This window comes from Salvia miltiorrhiza, chromosome 5 (genome assembly GCF_028751815.1).
Source record: "Salvia miltiorrhiza cultivar Shanhuang (shh) chromosome 5, IMPLAD_Smil_shh, whole genome shotgun sequence".
In the NCBI taxonomy this organism is placed as follows: domain Eukaryota; kingdom Viridiplantae; phylum Streptophyta; class Magnoliopsida; order Lamiales; family Lamiaceae; genus Salvia; species Salvia miltiorrhiza.
This window is the reverse complement of record NC_080391.1, coordinates 54,808,301-54,831,097: the sequence shown is the minus strand read 5'-3', so window position 1 is coordinate 54,831,097 and position 22,797 is coordinate 54,808,301. Positions and strand designations below refer to the sequence as shown.

At 33.7% G+C, this 22,797-nt stretch overlaps 2 protein-coding genes and 1 long non-coding RNA gene across 4 annotated transcripts; 2 read left to right on the top strand and 1 right to left on the bottom strand.

Annotated features, from left to right (window-relative positions):
* Positions 1 to 9,067: 9,067 nt before the first annotated feature.
* LOC131025158 (nodulin-related protein 2-like) lies at positions 9,068 to 9,787 on the top strand. The gene has a single exon (XM_057954789.1). The coding sequence runs from the start codon at positions 9,144 to 9,146 to the stop codon at positions 9,615 to 9,617; it is 474 nt and encodes a 157-aa protein (XP_057810772.1). The 5' UTR covers positions 9,068 to 9,143; the 3' UTR covers positions 9,618 to 9,787.
* A 46-nt stretch (positions 9,788 to 9,833) lies between these two features.
* Positions 9,834 to 12,501, bottom strand: LOC131025157 (heparanase-like protein 2). Of its 2 annotated transcripts, none has more exons than XM_057954787.1 (9): positions 12,128 to 12,501; positions 12,001 to 12,037; positions 11,667 to 11,850; positions 11,434 to 11,594; positions 11,089 to 11,322; positions 10,811 to 11,000; positions 10,601 to 10,726; positions 10,426 to 10,525; positions 9,834 to 10,338 (listed from the first exon to the last, which is right to left on the bottom strand). In XM_057954787.1, exons 1-9 carry the CDS (start codon positions 12,335 to 12,337, stop codon positions 10,321 to 10,323), a joined length of 1,260 nt encoding a protein of 419 aa, XP_057810770.1. In that variant the 5' UTR covers positions 12,338 to 12,501; the 3' UTR covers positions 9,834 to 10,320. The 2 variants fall into 2 exon arrangements, with proteins under 2 accessions (XP_057810770.1, XP_057810769.1); XM_057954786.1 differs by having other exon boundaries at positions 9,834 to 10,342; positions 12,128 to 12,498.
* A 6,710-nt stretch (positions 12,502 to 19,211) lies between these two features.
* Positions 19,212 to 22,497, top strand: LOC131025156 (uncharacterized). Its single transcript, XR_009102096.1, has 4 exons — positions 19,212 to 19,587; positions 19,669 to 19,732; positions 21,865 to 21,924; positions 22,430 to 22,497. It is a non-coding gene; the product is annotated as an uncharacterized LOC131025156 (long non-coding RNA).
* Positions 22,498 to 22,797: the final 300 nt, after the last annotated feature.

Below are 22,797 nucleotides of genomic sequence, written 5' to 3'. Positions count from 1 at the left end.
CCTAGCCCATTTTTCCCACAGACGGCGCCAGATGGTGAAACATAAGAGGGTGGATATCTATCTAATCGGTGAATTGTGAATAAATCGTGAGTTATACCTAGTTTTGATTGATCGGAGAAGACAAAGGAAGTAATCGGAATGCTAGAACGAGAGAAAAACTGCTATTGTATTGAGAGTAAAAGATAGCGTAATGTTACAAGGAGCACGTAGAGCTCTATTTATAGATTACATGTAGAGGGAAAAATAGTAAAATCAACACTGGAGCATGCGCCTTGCGTGATCAGGGGTATGATAGTAAAATCGCTTTCACGCGGGAGATTTCCCCGCGTTTTTGGAGATTCCTCTGGTGAAGACCATGTCTCTGGCGAGAGCGGCTTCTCTGGTGTAAGCCATTCCTCCGGCGAGTGTGACTCCTCTGGCGAGTGTGATTCTTCTGGCGAGCGTGATTCCTCTGGCGAGCGTGATTCCTCTGGCGAGCGTGATTCCTCTGGCGAAAACCATCTCGCTGCTCCCCGTGGTTCCCCTGGTAACGTCATTCCTCTGTTCCGCATATATTACTCCTCATCACTTCGATTTGATCATTGTATTTAAACCCCACTTAAGATCATTTCTATCTAAAATATATTTAACTCCACTTATCTATTCTATAATACGATTAAGCTTATCCTATGTGGCAGCCCTCAAATCACTTCTTTTCAAATTCCTTAGCCCACGTGGTATATATATAGAATTCATATTACACGCTTTAGGTTATATTCTCTCTTTTTGCTTGGAGGCTGGAGCGTTGACTACCAATTCACCCAGCAAACGGCGTTTGTGCTTCATTCATACCAATTTCATTCATTTTTTTCATCTACTCTTCTAAAAATTCTCTCAATCTCAATCAATCTGATTCATTTTTTTTTTCATCTACTCCCCTAAAAATTCTCTCAATCTCAGTGACGTTTCACTACAATCAAGTCAGAAATTCACTATAAAACATTGTCGGAAAGATTTATTTTTTACCATGTTCGATTCTTTTATTTTAATAACCACTGATTTTCAAAAAACTTCACAAATCCGCCGTTCACCGGTTGTTGAAACTTCACAAATCCGCCGCTCACCGAGTGTTGGCAACGGCCGTTCGACCGTTATAAGGTGCGTTGTCCCGTTGTCAGAATAGAGGTTATGAACAGCCAGAACAGAGGTTAGGAACAACCATTCCCATGATTTAAAGTTATGTAAATGTAAATATTTCCTTTTATTTTATCATATATGATATGGTATTGCTCACCAGTTGTTTGATAAAATGCCTAAGAATATAAGTGCGATTTTACAAAACTTGATTTGACCCGGCATTGTTATATTGTGTTGGTGTTTGTTATATATGATATGGTATTGCTCACCAGTTGTTTGATAAAATGCCTAAGAATATAAGTGAGATTTTACTAAACTTGATTTGTTTGGTATTGTTATATTGTGTTGGTGTTTGTTATACATTTTGTTTGCTGCACTGGAGACTCGGCTCCGCTGCACTGGAGTGTCGACTTCTCTGCTCTGAAGCTTCGATCCCGCTGCTCTGGAGCTTCGACTCCGCTGCTCTGGAGCTTAGATCCCTCTGCTCTGGAGCTTCGATCCCTCTGCTCTGGAGCTTCGACTCCGCTGCTCTGGAGCTTCGATCTCTCTGCTCTGGAGCTTCGACTCCGTTGCTCTGGAGCTTCGACTCCGTTGCTCTGGAGCTTCGATCTCTCTGCTCTGGAGCTTCGACTCCGCTGCTCTGGAGCTTCCAAGCTCCCAAATTTAGGAAATTTAATGTCAAACTTAGTATCTTGTCCCATCGGATGTCTGGTGTTAGATCCAAACATCATATCCCCAAATTTCCAATTAGCAATTAACCGGTGCACTTTTAAATAGAAGGAATCATTGTAAAAATGGAATCAAAATCATGTTTACTGGTAAAATTTCTTCCTCAATTTCTGGCAAAAATTCTTCCTCAGTCGCCAACAATTCAGTCCCCCAAAATTTCTCCAAATTCTCGCTAAAAAAACCACTGTCTTCCTCACCTCCGGCTTCTCCGGTGGCGTCGGGAAGGCAGAACATATAAACCCATCTACAATCGATTTTGAATGAAAGCGCAGAGGGGCACTTAGGGCATTTTTCTATCGCAGATTCAACATTGCAACCGTATCCGGGGGGAGGATCTGATGGGTATTATAGCGTGTAGTAATATATACTATGAATATACTATAGATGTAAATGTAAATCTTTCCTTTTATTTAAACATATATGATATATGTATATCATACCAGTTGTTTGATAAAATGCCTAAGAATATAAGTCAGATTTTACAAAACTTGATTTGTTTGGCATTGTTATATTGTGTTGGTGTTTGTTATACATTTTGTGTTAGATTGTGTTGCTGATGAATTTGGTGATTGAAATATTTATAGTTGTTTTTTATTGTGTTGCTGATGAATTTGTTGATAGATTGCATTTCATCGAATATTAATTGGTTTATGACTTTTTTTATAGTTGTCCACATGTCGACGACTAATGGATGTATACGCTTGAGTGCCCTCGACGATAAAATCTATTATATAATAGGATTAAGCCTTAACCTATGTGGCATATCTAAAACCTCACCATTTCAAAATTTACCATATATAATCTTCATCATTTATTAATTAATTAACTATTACATTCCATATAAAGATTCATTAATCTTAATAAAAATTAATAATAAATGTGTATATATATAATAATATTAACTTACATATAATCTAAATTAATAAATTTTATTATTTATTTATATTGTGATAAAAATTAATCTTAATAATAATAATAATAATAATAATAATAATAATAATAATAATAATAATAAATATAATAATAATAACTTACATATGATCTAAATTAATAAATTTTATTATTTATTTTATCTCGATAAAATTTAGATTTACATGTCCGACAAGAAAAAAATTACAATTTATATACAATAAATGATTTTAATTGAATGTTAGTGATTTTAAATAGATGTATATGTTGCAATATATTACAATGTATGAATTTATATATATATATATATATAATATTTATCTTCTTAATTTTCAATAAAATAAATTTTAAATTGAGACATGCACGTGTATATAAATTATAAATGGGTTCGGTCATTGATTTACATGTTTGAATAATAAGGCACAAATTCTATAACCCGATTACTTTAAAACAAAATCTTATTTTATGTCTATCAAAATAATTAAAATTTTATTTTTATTTTTTATAAAATATATCCGTACATTTTATTTGTATAGGGAAGAAAAATATATTTTTCATATCTAAGAACTTTATTTGTTTCAGTTTCGCCAATAATAATAATAATAATAATAATAATAATAATAATAATAATAATAATAATAATAATAATAATAATAATAATAATAATAATAATAATAATAATAATAATAATAATAATAATAATAGATAAATTATTAAATTAGTAATGCATAAATGAAGAATTTAGATAAAGAACAATAGAGGACATGATGTTAAAATACATTAGAAATCTTTAATTATGTACTTTAAATTTATAATAATCTCAATCGAGTGAAGAATTCATATAAATCACCTCATTTCACATTGATATTTTTTTATAAGGTTTGACTAAAATAAAACTTATACAAGAAGAAGCTCTTGCTCTCCAAGTTAAAAATCTATATTTAATCGGCGGAATGATTGAGACTAATACAATTTGAATTGCTCCAAGCGAGATGATTCTCGGAACCTAATTAAATGATTATACTCACAAGTTAAATTTGTTCTTTCAAACTCCAAACGAGATGATTCTTGGAACCCAATTATAATATTTGAAGCTAATAATGCATAAAAGTTTGTCAATAATTTTTTAAGTTTCATACAAAATGATGTTTACAAGTTAGTTATGATATTAGAAGCTCCAAATCATACAATCTCACAAGTCAAATTTGATTTTTAAACCTCCAGTTAGGTGATGTTAAAAAAATTGACGCATAAAATTTCATTTTTTGTATTTTAAGGTCTAGACGAGATGATGCTCAAAAGTCTGGTGTTCAAACATTAGATGTCGTCTTCCGGGCTTTAGATGATGATATGATCCTACAGGATGGTTCAGACGAGATGATGCTCAGATGAAATAAAATCTTCAATATTGACTTTTTTTCCAAAATATTATTAAATAAAAATTTATATAAAAAGAATATTTATTATTCTAACAAAAGGTTAACATTTAATTGAGGAATAGGATTCAAATTAATATAATTTCAACTATATTACCTTAAATTAAATAAATTTAAAAAAATTTATATATAAATAATTATTTATACAGAAATAATACTCCCCCATCCCCCAAAATTATACATGAAAGTTTGTAGTAATGATAGTGGAGAAATGGTCCCACAGTGAGGGTATTGTTAAATAGATTATGAGTAAATAGTGTAAGTTAAATGGTAAAATTGTAAAAATTATATGAAGGGTAGTGCCTAACAATAAGGTGTGCATAATTTTGGGGGCCGTACCAAAAAGAAAAAATATGCATAATTTTGAAGGATGGAGGGAATATCATAAATTTAAATGATAATTTAAAATAATTTCCCGTTGAATTTCGACGGGTTATGCACTAGTTTATGTCAAAGTATTACTGTACATTACTTGGGATGATTTACAACTTACAAGGATATTTACCTATCTCCTCAAAAATAGAAATAAAAATTAGAAAAGAGGATATCTTCGTAGTTATTTTTATTGTTTGCGATTTTAAATTTGAATCTGTTTTTCATCTCTTTTGCATATTTTATCTTAATTCCATCTCAAAATGTAGTTTCGATAATAAATTATACTCCTTGAGGAACCAAGTAAATTAGGAACACAACTAGTTTTTATATAAATAAGTAGAGTTTGAACAATAATTTGAAGAAAAAAAAAAAGTTATCACCAGATATGTATTCACGATTTTATATTAAACATTTATAGAAACCTTTTTAAAAAAATTACGAACATAATACTCCATCCGTCCACCAAAAAAACTCTCAGTTGGGGTTCGGCACGGAGACTAAGAAAGCTGAAAAAGGTGATGTAAAGGTGGTGTAAAAGACTAAAAGGGTAGTGTTTATGTATTGTGATTACTTTTACTAATCTTTCACTAGCTATTTGATAATAATAATAATAATAACAATAACAATAACAATAACAATAACAATAATAATAATAATAACAATAATAATAATAATAATAATAATAATAAGGATAAAAATAATAACAATAATAAGAATAATAATAATAACAATAAGGATAATAATAATAATAATAATAATAATAATAATAATAATAATAATAATAATAATAATAATAATAATAATAATAATAACAACAACAACAATAACAATAATAAGGATAATAATGAGGTCAGCCGCCGCTACCCCTCTTTCGGCGTCGGCGACGCTCCTCTCCGGCGCGGCGCGGCTCTTCTTCTCTTCCTCCAGCGAGGCGCTACTCCTCTGGTGCAGCGCGTCTCAGATTCGATTCGAATCGGCGCTGAGTTTCGGGAGCCCTGATGCAGACGTTGCCCTAGCCGCACATATTTCTCCTGCCGCCTCTCGCTGATCGATGGCCACTCCTCTGTCAGCCGGATTTCGCGACAAGGGAGCCCTTAACCTCCCCTCCGTTTCTGCGAATTTTGAAAAGCCACAAAAGCCACAAACCATAAATAATCTCAACTCTCCAACTCGGTCTTCCCCTTCATCAGGCAACGGCGCGGCGAATACTGCAAGCCCTAGCGTGGCTGGAAACGCTAGGATTTCTTATGCGAACGCCACTGTGAAGCGATCTGTTAAGCGGCCGGATTTAGCAGCCCATGTGTTTCACGATTTGCGTCCAACGAAGGAGGGAGATCAATTCTCCCTGAAAATACCAAAAGCTTTATATCTTGAGGAGGTTAAAGCTTTTGAGCACGCGTTGACAGGACGTCTCCTGCTGGGGAAAGGCGATAAGCCACGTTCTACTATGGAATTGAAGTCGGAACTTCAACAACTTTGGGGTATAGTTTCTGCTTGGCAATTGATTCCGTTGGGAAAGGGCTATTATACACTCCGATTTACTACGACGACTGATAAAGCTATAGCGAAGGAGAAGGCGATCTGGGAACTCTCGAAGGGGAATCTTCGGCTCCGGGAGTGGACTTGCAATTTTGATCCGTTCAAGGAAAACTCTCCTTTGGCTAACGTGTGGGTCAGAATTCATTACCTTCCAATCGAGTACTGGAATCCACAAATTATCTCTGGCATTGGACGTTTCTTGGGCCACCCCTTGAAGATCGATGGTGCGTCGGCAAGAAGAGATTTTGGATAGTTCGGTCGCATTCTTGTTCAAATAGATATGTCTCTTCCTCTCCCTCATACTATGCTTATTGATATGGAGGAGTTCTCATTTCATGTGGAATTTGTTTTAGAAAATCTTCCCCTTTATTGTGGTCGTTGCAAGATTACGGGACATTCTCCCAATGTATGCCGCAAGAACAAATCGGTGGCGCCGGGGGAGGCGAAGGATACAAATACTGCGCTGCCGAAACAGCCGCAACCGATTATCCAGAAATCCCAGCCACAGCCGGAGTGGCAGCAGGTTGGTGGAAGGCAGCAGGTTGGGAAAGAGCAGGTAGTGGCTGAATCGGAGCAAGTTGGGTCCAAGATTACTGAACCGCAGAAGTTGTTAGGAAACTCTTTTGGAACCTTGGTGGCAGAAGACGTTGAGGAGGAAAACTTGGAGGTGGTAGATGAGGATATTGATGTGGAGTCTACAGAGAGACGCCTGGCTGCGAGTCCCAGGAAGGATTTAGAGGGGCGTAATGATGACTTCGACTGTGAGGCCAGCGGCTTACAGAAGAAAGATTTAGCCCTTGAGAACACTATCAGAGCACAACGTCTGGAGCATGAGCTGGAAAAAATGCCAAATTCTTTGGCGTCGCCGGCTGGGGCGAACACAGAGACTGATTCTCCTATTCTTCCGGGAGCAAATGGAGGAGCTGTGGTAGAGCAGCATTCGGTAGTTAGGACAGAAGATTCAACGACCCAATCCTATCCTACTCCGGTTGATGTTGAGAAGCAGACCAATCCTACTCCGGATGAGATGGCGAGTCGTATAATTAGGTTAGAGGAGCAGGTTAATCAGGGGATGCAGTTGCTCTCGGAGCAGAAGCGCGGACGTGGTCGCCCAAAGGGCTCGGTAAAGGGACGAGAGCCTGTACATGCGATTCCGGAAGGTTGTATTAAAAGCCGTCTCAGGAATGCGGAAGAAATAGGTTACAAGCCAAGGGAATATGTGGTTGACCTCACCAATAGGCCCAGTATGATTGCAATGAATAATGTTGTCCATGGGCGTTGGTCGAATGACATGGATGATTATCCTGAGTTTCAGTATTAAGTTACTTAGTTTTTCATTCTCTTTTCAAGTTTTGTGCCCTTAGTCTGCGTCTTTGTGCTTTCAAGGGATGTTTTTTCCTTTTCTTTTTTAATAAATCTCAATTTAATAATAAGGATAATAATAACAACAACAACAACAACAACAACAACAACAACAATAATAATAATAATAATAATAATAATAATAATAATAATAATAATAATAATAATAATAATAATAATAAGGATAATAATAATAATAATAAGGATAATAATAATAATAACAACAATAATAAGAATAACAATAATAAGGATAATAATAATAATAATAATAATAATAATAATAATAATAATAATAATAATAATAATAATAATAATAATAACAACAACAACAACAATAATAATAATAAGAATAAGAATAATAATAATAAGGATAATAATAACAACAATAATAATAAGAATAAGAATAAGGATAATAATAATAATAACAACAACAACAACAATAATAATAATAATAATAATAATAATAATAATAATAATAATAATAATAATAATAATAATAATAATAATAATAATAATAACAATAAGAAGAATAATAACAATAACAATAATAATAATAATAATAATAATAATAATAATAATAATAATAATAATAATAATAATAATAATAATAATAATAATAATAATAATAATAAGGATAACAATAACAATAATAATAATAATAAAAATAAAAATAATAACAATAAAAATAATAATAATAATAACAATAACAACAACAACAACAACAATAACAATAACAACAACAACAACAACAACAACAACAACAACAACAACAACAACAACAACAACAACAATAATAATAATAATAATAATAATAATAATAATAAGTTTAAGGGAGACTAATTACATAAGTAATGGTAGAGTAAAGTGGGCCCAATAGGAAAAAGTATAGTAATTTTAAAAGCAAGGGAGGGTATAATTGTCCAAAAAGCAGAGTATGAGTTTATTTCGTGGACAAATATTTAAGGGCAAGTAGGAGTTTTTTTGGTGGACGGAGGGAGTAACTAGTTTTATATAGAATAAATTACAATTTTTATTTTGATTCTTACAAAGACCTTTTAGAATTTATCCATAGATTAAATTGTCGGCGTCAGATTGGTGACATGGCATGCCAGAAGCTTATGTATGAATTTTTTTTCAAAAAATTAAAAAACATGTGTCTCTGCTAATATTTATCTAAATGCTATTTCACCGGCCAATACAAAATTTTAGTATGGGAAGTGGAATATTTTAAAAAGCCAAAAATAAAATTGATATTTTATAAAAATTTAGATAGACCCAAAAAAATTGTGAAAGCTTGGGATAAAAACTATAACTCTTTTATATAAATAAGTGGATTAATATAACTCTTTTATATAAATAAGTGGATTAATATAATTTGAAAAAAAGAAAAAAAAAACCTTCAAATATGTTGATCGAATGAGTTGACTCTACTATCTAAATGACATCGTTATACTATAATGGTGGACAATTTTACATTAAATATTCATATTCACAAATATTTTTGCATGTAATATAACACCAAAAAAAACACACACAAAAGATTGACCCTTTCATAACTGAAAAAACTAACTTTCTGAAAATCAGCTCCTCCCATCAAATTCCTTTCTTGAATTCCATTATTATTTCATTTCACTTACATTTTCTTCCCAATCCTCTCTCTCTCTCACTCTAAAAAAAATGAATTTCTTATCAAATTTAACCAAGAATGATGATGCGCAAGCACAGAAAGTTCCCGCCGCCAAGGACGGCGACGATCAGGCCAAGAAAGCACCGGACTCCGCCGCCGCCGCCGCCGCCGGCGAGGCCCACCACAAGCCCTCGAAGTCCGACCTAATGCACAGCGCTAAGGTGGTTGCCGACGCCGCGCAGTCCCACTTCCGCGCTGAGCCGGAGAAGTTCGACAAGGCCGAGGTCGCCGGCGCCGCCGCGGACCTCCTCGACGCCGCCGCCGACTACGCCAAGCTTGACGACGCGCAAGGCATCGGGATGTACGTCGACAAGGCGGAGGACTACCTCCGCCACTACAAGGGCTCCGGGGACCCCGCTGCCGCCGCCAAGCCCGAAGGCGGTGCCCAGGGAGATGCTGACAAGAAGGCGGACGGCGGCGACGGCGGACTCATGAAGATGGCCGGAGATTTCTTGAAAAAATAGGCCAAAGGTTTCATGTTCGAATTTTTATTTTATTCTTTTGTTGAATTATTTTTCAGTCTTGTTTCCTTTCTGTTACTGCAGTTACCTCTTTGTCTATTATATATGTAAATTCTAGTATTAGATAATTTAATCATAAATCAATAATAATTTCCATCGTGTGCGTGCGTTAATATTCGTGTCCAAACCCTAGCGCCTATTGAATTGCGGCGAATGGAAATTAAAAAAGATAGACATTTTCCGTTGCCATTCCGTTGCAAAAGTTCGTAACAAATTAAATCTGTCGCTAAATCTCTTAGCGACAAAAGATACAGAATCGCAAAATGTTCGTCGCCGATAAATTTTTAGCGACGGAACTATTGAAATTGGCGACAGATAACTCAGTTAAATAGAAGAAACAAACTCTAAGCACAAGCTGCGGCCTTGAAGCCTTTCAGTCGTGCGAAAACTATTGAACGAGGCGCGATTTTCACGGGCGACGCACCACCAACGACAAGCGGATCCATTGCCGGTATACCGTAACCTCCAGTCAGCTTCAACGGGACTCCATTGAGAAGCAAAACATCACTCAAAATATTGCCATCTTTAGGGGTCAGATGATACTCTTCTCTCCCATACACACCTGCATCATCTTGTTCTTGATCATACAAATTTGCATCATCATCCTCAACCAAAACCTCAAAGGTTGTTGAATTGGACATGTTGATCAGAAGAACTGCAATGCCTGTCTGAATATCCACAAAAAAGTTCAGACAAAAAATGCACATAGTTAGCTTGTGTGGTGTACTAACATGACAAATGATTTGCTCACAGTATTCTTCGAGCAATGTGAGTACGCGCGCAGGTAGGAGGAGCTCGTGTGGGATGCCGAGAGCACGCTCGTCCCCATCAACCGATGCCACAAGAGAGCCCTGCACAAAAACCAACTACATGAGTTAGTTTTAAGGTTTGAGAATTCAAGAAATGTAGTTAGTTAGTTAGTATACCCATAGTAATCTGGATTTGGGATGAATGTGTGCGTGTTGAGTAAGCCATAGTTCCCTCCTATTAAGGATTGTCTGCAGAAAACCTTATGGTTGAATGTTGCTGTCATTCCCAACTGATCCAAATACCTTTTTTTAGACAAAGATTAGGTCACTTTTGATGAAGAGAAACACCTTGTGTAAGAGAAATAGGCATTGAAGAAAACCACAAACCAGAATCCATCAACAAAGGAGTGTGAGACATATCTGCCACCACTGTTGTAAGCGCCACCGGCCTCCCCGACCCACGCCCCTGCCCACGGCCCGTGCACCTCGATGCTGGCAGCCACACCCCTGTACGTCTCTGCTATCTGATCAAGAAAGCTGGGATCTTGGACTTTCTTGATGAGGGTGGGATCAACACCTACAAATACACACACACACACTAAAACTTGCTGATATGTATGCACACTGATAAAAATCTTCTTCAAGTATTCAAAAATCAGACACACCTGCACCAAGGTTGTAGATGTGGTGTGTGACACCATCAACAACATTAGGCCCCGATTTGTCAAGAAACGTGTCGAACCACTCCTTGTCGTAGAATCCTGCAGGGCCTAGGACCTTTGGCCTTGTGGCAGGATTGGGGTAAAACTCAGCAACTAGTTTCTTGAGTGCTACAATGTCCCTTGCATACTGCCACGCCTCGACTCTTGCAGCCACCCCGCTCCCACACAGCTCGTTCCCTAGGGCGAGAGTCGAGCATTTGGGAGTGTCAAACAACAGAACAAAACCAGACCATCTTCACATGTACTGATCAAAATGATCATATAAATTCTAACATAGCTTGGTCTTGCCTAGTTCATATGAATCAATCTTGTACCCTTTCGAGGCCGTGTAGTTGATCAAATCATACGCGTTTCTCGGGTTCCATTCGCCTACCATGAGTCCATCATCGCCTCCTCTCCCGCCCTTCCTCCTCCCCACCAAAGCATTCAACCCGAATGTCATCCTAGCCCTGCACGCGCACACACATCAAACGCGATTTTCTAAAGAGGCGAATCTCTCGTTATGCAATCAATATATGTACCCCATTTCATCAAAGAACTTGTTGATTTGATCCCATCTCTCCATAGGCAGACACCCTTTTGAGAATCCAAACAATCCATCATCCAATCTCTTGAAATGAGGGCATTTTCTAACAAATGTCCCAACATCGTACACAACCTGATCTTGCAAAGAACCTCCTATCCTAATCCTCAGAGGCCTAAATGCTGCTTCATGTTAACAAACATTCTTAAATCAAGTCAAAAATAACAAGAAAAACAGACCAAGAATCATCAATCACCAACATTCTTAACCACTTAATCAAGTAAAAAAAGATCAAGAAACATCACTTCAATAACTGAAACTAACTAACTAACCTTTTATGGCATTTGCAAGAATCTTGTTGTTCAAATCCTACACACACAAAAACAACACAGCAGAAGATGTAACCTCAGTTTCTGCTAACTCTTTTTTTTTTTTTTCAAGATTTGAAAACTTCCATACCAGATTGAGAATGCCTGATTTTCCCCAAGGGCACTGATTGTAGTTGCATTTGGTCTCAGGCCACCAATCAAGAGTAGCACAGATGAAATCTTCATCAGTTTTTGCTATAGCTTTTGATGCTTTCACTCTCAGCTTCACTTCTTCAGCATCACAACACAAGCAAAACAATAATGTTATGATACAACAGATTATGGCAACATTTGATCCCATCTCATGCTAAAAAAAGCTATCAAGCATTAGATCTTTGTGGATAAATAAATAAAGTGTGCTGTATAAAATTTTCCCACACAAAAACTTTTATTGCAGAGTTTTAGTCCAAAAAGGAACTTGCATGTGGGCAAATATTTTTGTTACATCATTCTTATCTTTAAATTCTTGTATTAAAATATTTCCACTTTTTGTAGGAGATTGTGAATCCTTATCCTTTTGCATTATTCTTGAAGTAACCCATATATCACTTTCAGAAAAGAAATGTATCGCAACAAACTTAGTAACATTAAATTTATCAAATTAATTGATTTTTCATTTAAATATTACTATATATTTCTGTAGAAAACAGTACAAATTTTGGGTCTTGAAAGAATTAATTAATATGAAACCACCAAACATTTATTGCATTATTATTTGACTGTGGCTCAGAATCAGAACCCACCAAACATTTATTGCCTTTGCGTGAAATTTAAGGTGTTGGGGTCCCTAAAGGCTTATTATTTTATTTATTTTATTTTGAAGGCACAATAATTGTCGGCAATATAGCATGTTTTATTTCACCCCTACTTGTATTGTCACAATATGATTTTTCAATAGCCTTTTTCGCCTACAAATCTCTACATTTTCCTTTGTGTATATTAAAATTAATAATGCTATTTCAACAAGATATGTTAGAACAAAAAATGGCTAAACACTTTTAAAAAATTATTTATTTAAAATTTTTGGTTCCAAAAGGATGTAATTAATTTTATTTTTTTCCACCTGTTTGTAATTTTTGTACTTAAAAAATAATAAAAATTTAAAAAATATTCAAAAATTACAAAAAAAGACTACAATGTAGAGAAAATAATAAAACTAACTAAATCCTTTTACAATTTGAACCAATTTTTGTAAAGTATTTATATAAAATGGGTTTATATGTACTAGCTGAATGATACATGTGGCACATATATAATTATATTTTTCATGGTACTCATTTTATAGTTGCAAGTTTTGGATGTGTATAGCATACCAAAATTTATGTGCACTTGGAAGACTAGTAAAGTGGTTTGATTATTCACAACTAAAAAAAGAATAGTGGTTGATCATTTATTTATTTATTTATGTGTTTTCTGAGGCAAAGTAGAGTAGTGATAGATTGCCTTAGGTTGTCCTTGTTTGTTTTTCATTTCACTTATTACACTAGCTAGTCAAACATGGGAAATGAAGGATTAAATTTGATTGGATATTATGATAGTACTGTGAATAATATTAATTGAGGTTGAATTTAATACTATGATACATGCCTATATATCAACTAAGCCCTGATTTTAAATGTTATGCATTTTAAATGTTATGCATGATGAAATATATATTTTTATATTAACAAGTATCATAACAAAAATAATGCATTATGTGAAGCACATGGACCAAATCTTGAGATGTCGAATACCTTGAAATAAATACCGATCATACATATATAATAGAGCTTATTTATTTCTGGCACACGAAAAATATACATTTACTTATCTTTGTAAGCTCTAATATGAACATTATGTAGATTGAGTAACCTCTTTATATCTTCTCCCTTTTTAAGCAATTATTACTAGTTCTACAATTATTGTAGGTAAAGAAAGTTCTTATATTTTGTAGCAAACATCACATAATTATAGCTAATTCACATTATTTTAAAAAGTAAGCTGTAAGATTCATGGCTATTTGTAGTGGCAATATTCTAAAAGTGATCCTCAATGTTATAGCACTTTTACTACTCAAAGTGTGTATTTTTTTTAAGAACCCAAATTAGGGGCTAATCTTGCAAGGGTTTCTCTAATCCTTAATCAACACGACCATGAACACACTTTAAACATAATATTTTTCTTTTGTATATTATTTTTTTATCTGTATTTTATAATTGATAATTTTGACATTATAAAATGCATGGTACGTAGTAGTAAAGCAACATATACACCTTAAATTAGAACGTAGTAGAAATGTTGGTGGTTTTGGGTATCAACCAAATTAATGCCCTAAATTTTAGGAATGTTTTTATTCATTTACTTTTCTTTTACATTTTCATTTCTCTCCAATTAAGTTAAATTAAAAGTACATATTATGCCCAAATTGGAAAACAATCACATTGCTATGCCAACGCCTCGCAACCACATAGTACCATGACTTGTTACTCCCTCCGTCCCACGAATCTTGACACGTTTTCCTTTTTGAGCCGTCCCACAAATTTTGACACATTTTCAAATAATGTATTAATTATTACATTCTCTCTCATACTTTATCACTTTTATTACCTTCTCTCTCCTACTTTATCACTTTTATACTTTATTAACTACACACTTAAAACATTCATCTACAATTCCTTAATTCCCGTGCCGAAACCAAACATGTCAAGATTCGTGGGACGGAGGGAGCACTAATTATCATCAATGACTATTTCGAACTACCCACTAATAAATTTAAGGTGCTCAAGATTGATTATTGGCCGTTGATTCAATTTATTGTCGGCTGTGGGCTTTTTACCGTCTAATCATCTCAACACTAGTTATTATTATTAGGGTTAATAGCCAGAAAATACACGAACTTTCATCGGAATTGCATATTGCACACGACCTTCAAAAATAGCCCCATAATACACCACCTTTTAATTTAGTCGCAAATTGCACCTTTGAAGTACCCAATCGTGATGCAATTTGCGACTAAATTAAAAGGTGGTGTATTATGGGGCTATTTTTGAAGGTCGTGTGCAATATGCAATTCCGATGAAAGTTCGTGTATTTTCTGGCTATTAACCCTTATTATTATTATTATTATTATTATTATTATTATTATTATTATTATTATTATTATTATTATTATTATTATTATTATTATTATTATTCATCACCAAATGTTATTTTTTTAATTGTATTTTTTATATAAATTACACAAATAAATAAAAAAAAAATTAAAGACCGCACGATGATGGACTCAAATCTAAGATCCTAGACCTTGTGCATTAATCACCTATCACTAGATCAACAACTTGGTGTATTAGAATGAATGCTAATTAACTATTTAATTATGAAAATTGATGGGTTTATAGCGGTCAAATATGTGATTGGACATTAGTAATGTCTTCTTGAAATATACTCTCTCAGTCCATAAAAAATACGTCACTTTTGCCATTTATCGTGAACTAATTATTCCAACTCGATGTTGATTTTCTGCAAAATGAAGATAAAGCAGCAATTGCTTGAACACTTTAGCCTAGTGAATTAAGCTCTGTCTATAGATTTTAGAACCGCAGTGTTTATGGTGAATGACACGATGGGGAAGATATTAATCTCAGCTAATTTTTGCTATTTGTAATTTATTTTCTTATTTATTGAACGACGTAATCGATGATTTTAGAAAAGCATCAAATATTTGTACGTGGTTTCTTATTTTATTTTATTTCTTTCTGTGTTCAATGGTGAATATGAATTTTTTATATTCATTCATCCATGTCCAATTATAGTTTAGTTTAAAATTAAATCTGCTTTTTTAATAATAAAAAGTAGAAAAAGTTGCAAGTGATGCTGATATTGTTGTGGGTTTAATCAAATAGATGAGGTACGTGTTGTTAAATTGTTGTGGAAATGAATTTGTATTGTTAATGTTATTGAATTCACAATCAGCTAGATGAATTTACAACTAAATCTCTAACTAGTGTATAACCCGCCGAAATTCGACGGGACTTTAAATTTTGATTTAAATTATTTATATTATTTTTAATTAATTTAACTTGATGTAATAGAGTTTATGTTATATTAATTTCAACAATATTCTTCAATTAAATGTTCATTTTTTGCTATAATAATAAAAATACTCTTTTATATAAATTTTGTACAATTTTTTTATATTGACGGATTAAAATTAATTTAAGATCTCATATGCCATATAAGCATCATCCCATCTCATCTCTATAAGATCAGAGGATCATCAAGAATTCGAAACACAATATTTAACTTTTGAACGCCAAACTTTTGAGGATTATCTCGTCTGGATCCTGAAACAATATATCTGACTTTTATGCGTCAATCGTTTGAACATCACTATTTAATACTTTAAATATCATAACTTACTTCTAAACATTATTTTCAATAGGAGCTTGAAAGACCAGGACTGATTTGTGAGATTATACAATCTGAAGCTTATAATGTGAGATTATACAATCTGAAGCTTATAAGATCATAACTAACTTTTAAATATCATCTTGTATGGAGCTTGAAAAACCATAACATGATTATGTGCATCATCTCATTTGGAGTTAAAATACCATAACTAACTTCTAAACATCATCTTGTATGGAGCTTGAAAAACCATAACATTGTTATGTGCATCATCTCATTTGGAGCTTAAAATAGAATAACTGAATTTCAAACATTATTTCGTTTGGAGTTTGAAAGAATAAAACTGGCTAGTAAGCATCATCTTGTTTGAAGTTTGAAAGACCATAACTAAGTTTTGAGAATCATCTCGTCTAAGGCTTAAAAAAATTGATACGAGATTCAAATTAATATTATATCAATTTATTTAGTATTTCAATTGGTAAATTTTCATAAAAAAATCAATGTGGGATGAGAATATTTAGATAAATAAGAATTAATAAATATGATTTTTTTTTAGAAATAGGATAGATAAAAATGCAAAAATATGGTGATGCTACATAGGAGTATTCCATTTTTTAATTATATATGTGATGATATTAATATTATTATCGTCCCAAACCCATATATATACATACAAATATATATATATATATATATATATATATGTGTGTGTGTGTGTGTGTGTAATACAAATTAATTTCTTGAATTTATTTAAATTTATAAAAATATGTATATAAATAAATAAAATATAAATCAATAATTGGTTAATAATCTCGACAAAATTTACACGAATAATCATCTCGTTAGTTACTCCAAAATATCTCTATCATTAAAAACTTCTGGATTGAATGCAGTATGCAATATACTCCCTCCGTCCCATGAAGCAAGACCAAGTTCTTTTCGGCACGAGAATTAAGAAATTGGTATTTTGTGTGTTAAGTGTGGTAGGTGAAAAAGTGAAAAGGTGAATAAAGAGTAAATTTTTTGCTACTTTTAGAAACTGGTCTTGCTTCGTGGGACAGACCAAAAAGAAAACTTGATCTTGCTTCATGGGACGGAGGGAGTATATTGTAATTTTTTTCTTTTCATTATATCAATTTTTATTATTGTAATTTTTTTATTTTTTCAATATACATTTCAAATATATTAAGTTAAAACTATTTTTTAATTATATTTATAAATATGATAATTGAGTTGATATCAATTTTATATAAATATAAAAGTTTAAAGTTTTCCGTGCATTGCACGGTGTGCAAATGCTAGTATTACTTTAAACCTCAAATTATTTTTACACTATCAATTATATCCTTAATTATAGATTTTTTTACAAACCTTGAATTATTAATTTTGTATCAATTGCACCACTCGTCTATTTTTTTTGGCTCTGAAAATTTGACGTGGCTCGCCGGATGCTATGATTATTCAAAATCAATCCTTCTTGAACATGCTTTATACTCCATAAAACAACATCATTATATGATTTATTAATTGAAAATTTAAAGAGTGAAACATGGATGAGGGGTACAATTAATATAAAATCGATAGTTTAAGTCTTAAAAAATATTTTTCAATAGTTCAAGATATAATTGATTGTGAACATAATTTGGGGTTTAAAGTAATATTTACCGTTATATCTAATCCTTATATGTATGTATGTATATATATATATATATATATATATATATATATATATATATATATTCTCTAGTAGTCAATTAGATATAGGATTGAAGAATATATGGATAAAAATGATTAAAATAAGGACATAAGAAAAATAAAAATAGAGAGTAGACAAAATCGTATAATCATCCATGACAATTTCTAAAATCCGAAAAATATTTTCTTATATTTATTTACTCAAATATATATATATATATATATATATATATATATATATATATATATATATTTGCTCAAATATTTAGCATATAGAGAAATGAAATTCTACATTTCTTCAAGTTACGCCAACTTGATAATTTTATGAAACTAAATATTCTATAATCTATAATATCTATACTATATTAAAAAGGCAGTTTTCAATTTGAAATCAATTTCAAAATTAAGTTTCAATTTTGTAGTTATAATAAAATTGAAGGTACTTGTTTAAACTATATTTTTCTTTTTATTTTTCATTTCTTTAACTTCTTATTTGTTGTTTTATTTCTTTCCAAAATTATGAAATTCGATTAATTATAAAATATTTAATATACCTATCAAATTAAAGATCACGATAAGAGCTTTAATTTGATATATTTTATGTAAATATTTGATTTTAAAATGTACAAATTAAATTTGTTTATTATAATTTTATAAATTTCTCTCTCCTCCCTCATCATTTTGAAAAAATGTATTTTAAATTCTTTTTTATTACATTTTTTAAAAAAAATTAACTTTTTTTTTGCTTTTCATAATATCAAATTTTATAAGTGTAAATGTAATGACCCACTCTTTTATATATTTTGAATCCAGTTATGAGTGTTTATTTTTATTCATCAGTGAATGAAAACGGTTATTATCCTGATATGAATTCAGCTTATGATCCTGAATTTATATTGTTAAAACAATCAATGATATTATTTCAGAGTTATAACTGACTTAGCAAAGTCACGTTATTTATTTAAGTGAGATGGAATTAGAATTTATTTTTACTCAAGTCGTGGATTATTTCCGACTCGTGAGTTAATTAAATCTGCGGATTTAATTTAAATATCAAGACAACGAACAAATTAAATCTACGGATTTAATTTAGATTCATTTTATAACTTATCGATTTTAGCGAGATATCACATGTCGAAATCGAGATTTATTTAAATAAACAGTACAAGCAAATATGAGCACGTGATTCACTTTACAGTTACAGAATCACCGAGTCAGAGAAAATACATCAATAATTCTCCTCTACAATTTTTTTTCCTTTCTTTTTCTTCTCTTTTTCTTTCCATTAAACTTTGTTCCCACACCACTATCATTATGTTTTTCTTTCTTTTTCCCCCACCACTACACTCAATTCTTCACCAATGAATTATTAGTATCAACCCCAGCCAACAAACAGCTCTCAATCTCACTTCATTTCACCGAAAAAAAATATTGAAGAGCAGCCCCAATTCATTCTGCTAAGATCTCAAGGTAAGGCTGAGCTTCAATGATTTCATTCCATTTGATTAGCACCTGCATTAAAACAAGAATCATTCATTTCCTCTTTGCCAGGAACCTTAAGTTCAGTTACTCCAGTTCAACAAACAACAATATTTAACCAACAACACATTTCAAGGTATTGCTTAGCCCATATATTGTTTTCCATCACACATTACTGCATTCAAGCATGATAGGCGACATAACCAAAGCATGATCAGCTTATGCATATGAAATCAGACTCCACAGACAAAAAGAAAGAGAATACCTTAGCTCATGAATCGAATATAGGCTTGCTACAGTATGCTTACACATAGAATGCTAAGTACTAGATTCTTACTCGAGGAAATTTATGTTCGTATCGAAACTCAATCACGCAACGAAAAGAAAGAAACGGAGATTTGGAACTTAGCTTTAGGAAGTGAGGATGGCTGCCTGTTCGGTCGAGCCAAGACGATGGCGACGACGGCGACAGCTCTTACTGCCTCGGCGAGAATCGTGTTACAGCAACTGCAGCATCGCGAATGGAGCAACGACGCTGAACCGCCGATTGAAATGGACGGGGGAGATGGCGGCAGAACCACAGACGGCAGCGGCGGCGGCACCCGCTTCGGCTGAGGCCGGATCGAGAGGGAGAGATAGGAAGAAGGCTGGCCAACAGCAGCGGCAGGCGGCGGCGCTCCTCCAGCAAGCCGCGACTCCGGTGAAACAGCAGCAGCTCCAGACAACGGCGATAGCTCAAGGCGGTGGCGGATCGAAGCAGCGACACGGCGAATCTCCCGACCTTCCAGTTGCAGCGACGACGGGCTGCTTTGCCGGAGTTGAGTCGGAGGGCCGAAAGAGAGGACAGCGCCGGGGCTTTGACGCGTCGACAGTCGACGCCGCTCGGAGCAGGCGGCAGCGGTGTAACCGGAGAAGGAAGACAGATCGGATTTGAGGGAGAAAACCGATCTGAAATTTCAGGGGATATTTAGAGCTTTCGATCCCCTTCACGTTAGAGACGGGGAGAAAGAGAGGCAGGTGCAACCGGCGCCGACTGAGTCGCCGGTTCCGCGGCGGCGGCGGTGGACCTTGGAGACGGAAAAGAGTTTCAAACGGCGACCTTGGCAGTTTGGCGGCTGCTTCGATCGAAGTCTCGGTTGGCGGCAGCTTAGCTGCTGCAGTCGCCGGAGCAATTCGCAGCGAAGCTCGCGAAGAGAAAGGACGGGCGAGAGAGAGGGAGAAGTCTTGTGCGGCGAGGGAGAGTATCGGCTCCAACCGAGAGAGAGAGAGATGAGTGTATTATTGCTGAGAGAGAGAACCGAGTCAATTTGGAGTTGGGCTCTTCAATTTGTTTTGGGCTTTAATTTAATTAAGTTGGGCCTAATTCAATTATTTCCTTGGGCTTTAGTTTAATGGGCTTGTTATTTAATTGATTTGGGCCGAAAATTTGGGCCTTTATTTTCTTTGGGCTTCATAATTATCTATTTTTGGGCCTTGTTGTATTTATTGTAATTGGGCCGATTTTAATTATGAATTGGGCCTCTGATTTTATTTATATGGGCCGATTATAATTACTGATTGGGCCTCTTAATTTATTTATATGGGCCTTTAATTATTCACATATTTGGGCTGCTGTATCATTTCAGTTGGGCCTTATTTATTTTACTCAGATGGGCCTTTATTATTTCTCTTTGGGCCGAATTTATTTAAATTGAAGCCCATTTATTTTATTTTATTGGGCTGTTATATTATCTTCGTTGGACCTCGTTTGATTTATTTAATTGAGCCCAGCTAATCAAATTATTTATTTATTGAGACAAGATTTATTTAATTACTTGAGCCGATGAATTATTTCAATTGGGCCTCTCATGTTAATTATTCAAGCCAATTCTATTTAATTAATTATTAGGCTGCCTTATGTTGAGCCTTTTAATTATTTAATTTTATAACATTACTTGTTCCTATTTTTTTTTAGCCCGATTAATTATGAGGTTATAAAGCGAATAAGTCGAAGTTTTTATTTATATCTTTTCTATCGATTACCTCGAGTAAGATTATTTAATCAGTGGAGTATAACATCCTGAAGAGAATAGATTAATTTTAGTTAATTATCCGGTTCCATGAGACGAGACTTAGTTTTATCCGATAGCCTGGATTTATAATAGAACCTTCCAGATTATTATCTCAGAATAATAATTCATGCATATAGATCATGCATAGTTAATTCTGTATTCTCATTATTTGAGGATTTTACTTGAGCAGTATCTTATTTATATTCTCGTAATAAAGGTCAAGCACGAGATTAATAATCAGTCAAGGAACTACTGTACCACAGAAAGTTTATATCAGGTGGGCATTACTTTCATATATATCAAATGAGTTTAAATGTTACGTTCAAGCAAGTTATCTCATGATTAAATTAATTGAAGTTATTTCAAATATTGTCTTGCCATAAAATATTTAAATTTCAGTATGATATCTATCTGATGTGACTTTTATTATGCAATCGAATTCGGGTCCTGAGCAGTTGATAGCTATCCTGCCAGGACTAGTGTACACCAGTGACCGTGAGTCATCTAGCGGGTTGGCCGGTCAAGTGACCGTGAGAGGTGGCCACCTCTCCGGCACAAAGTTCCAGATATGATAGATTACAAGAGAACTTAGACTGCAGTCGAACTTTAAGAATCACAAATGAATTTAGTAAGCTTGGGCCTTTTAGCGAAAAACTCCCTTGCTGTACTGTTTAATTATGGCATGACAATTTACAGTTTTGAAGCATGTATTTTATACTTAGGCATACGTGCCCACTGAGTACTTTTGTACTCAAGCCCTGCATATATTTCTAAATGTGCAGGTTGAGCAGCTGCCGATGGTGATGAAGTGACGAGCGGGATTCTTTTGTCTTATTATGTATTAATGAACTCTAGGGTTACATGTCTTCATACATGTAATCAGAATCATATTCCGCTGCGCACTCAGAAGTTTTATGTTTATTTGGCTAAGTCAGAGATATCTGAACTTACTAGTTATTTGAGTCTATACGACTAAACTTCTGTTATATTATAAATATTCCTTTTGTTAAATTATGAAATGTGATTCTTCTTTGTTTAATTATTCCCTTTCTACCCCGTTTCTAATCTCCCTCCATTAGTCACGGTTTCCCCGGCTTAATTATCCTTAATTAGGACCGGTCGTGACAGAGTGGTATCAGAGCAGTTTATT

What these genes read in the sequence shown, in the direction of transcription:
- LOC131025158 (XM_057954789.1), top strand. Translation starts at nt 9,144, where the DNA reads ATGAATTTCTTATCAAATTTAACCAAGAATGATGATGCGCAAGCACAG.
- LOC131025157 (XM_057954786.1), bottom strand. Translation starts at nt 12,337, where the DNA reads ATGGGATCAAATGTTGCCATAATCTGTTGTATCATAACATTATTGTTT. An exon ending in CATCTACAACCTTGGTGCAG is followed by an intron (nt 11,001 to 11,088) that starts GTGTGTCTGATT and finishes GTGTATTTGTAG; the next exon opens with GTGTTGATCCCACCCTCATC. An exon ending in TCCTTTGTTGATGGATTCTG is followed by an intron (nt 10,727 to 10,810) that starts GTTTGTGGTTTT and finishes GTCTAAAAAAAG; the next exon opens with GTATTTGGATCAGTTGGGAA.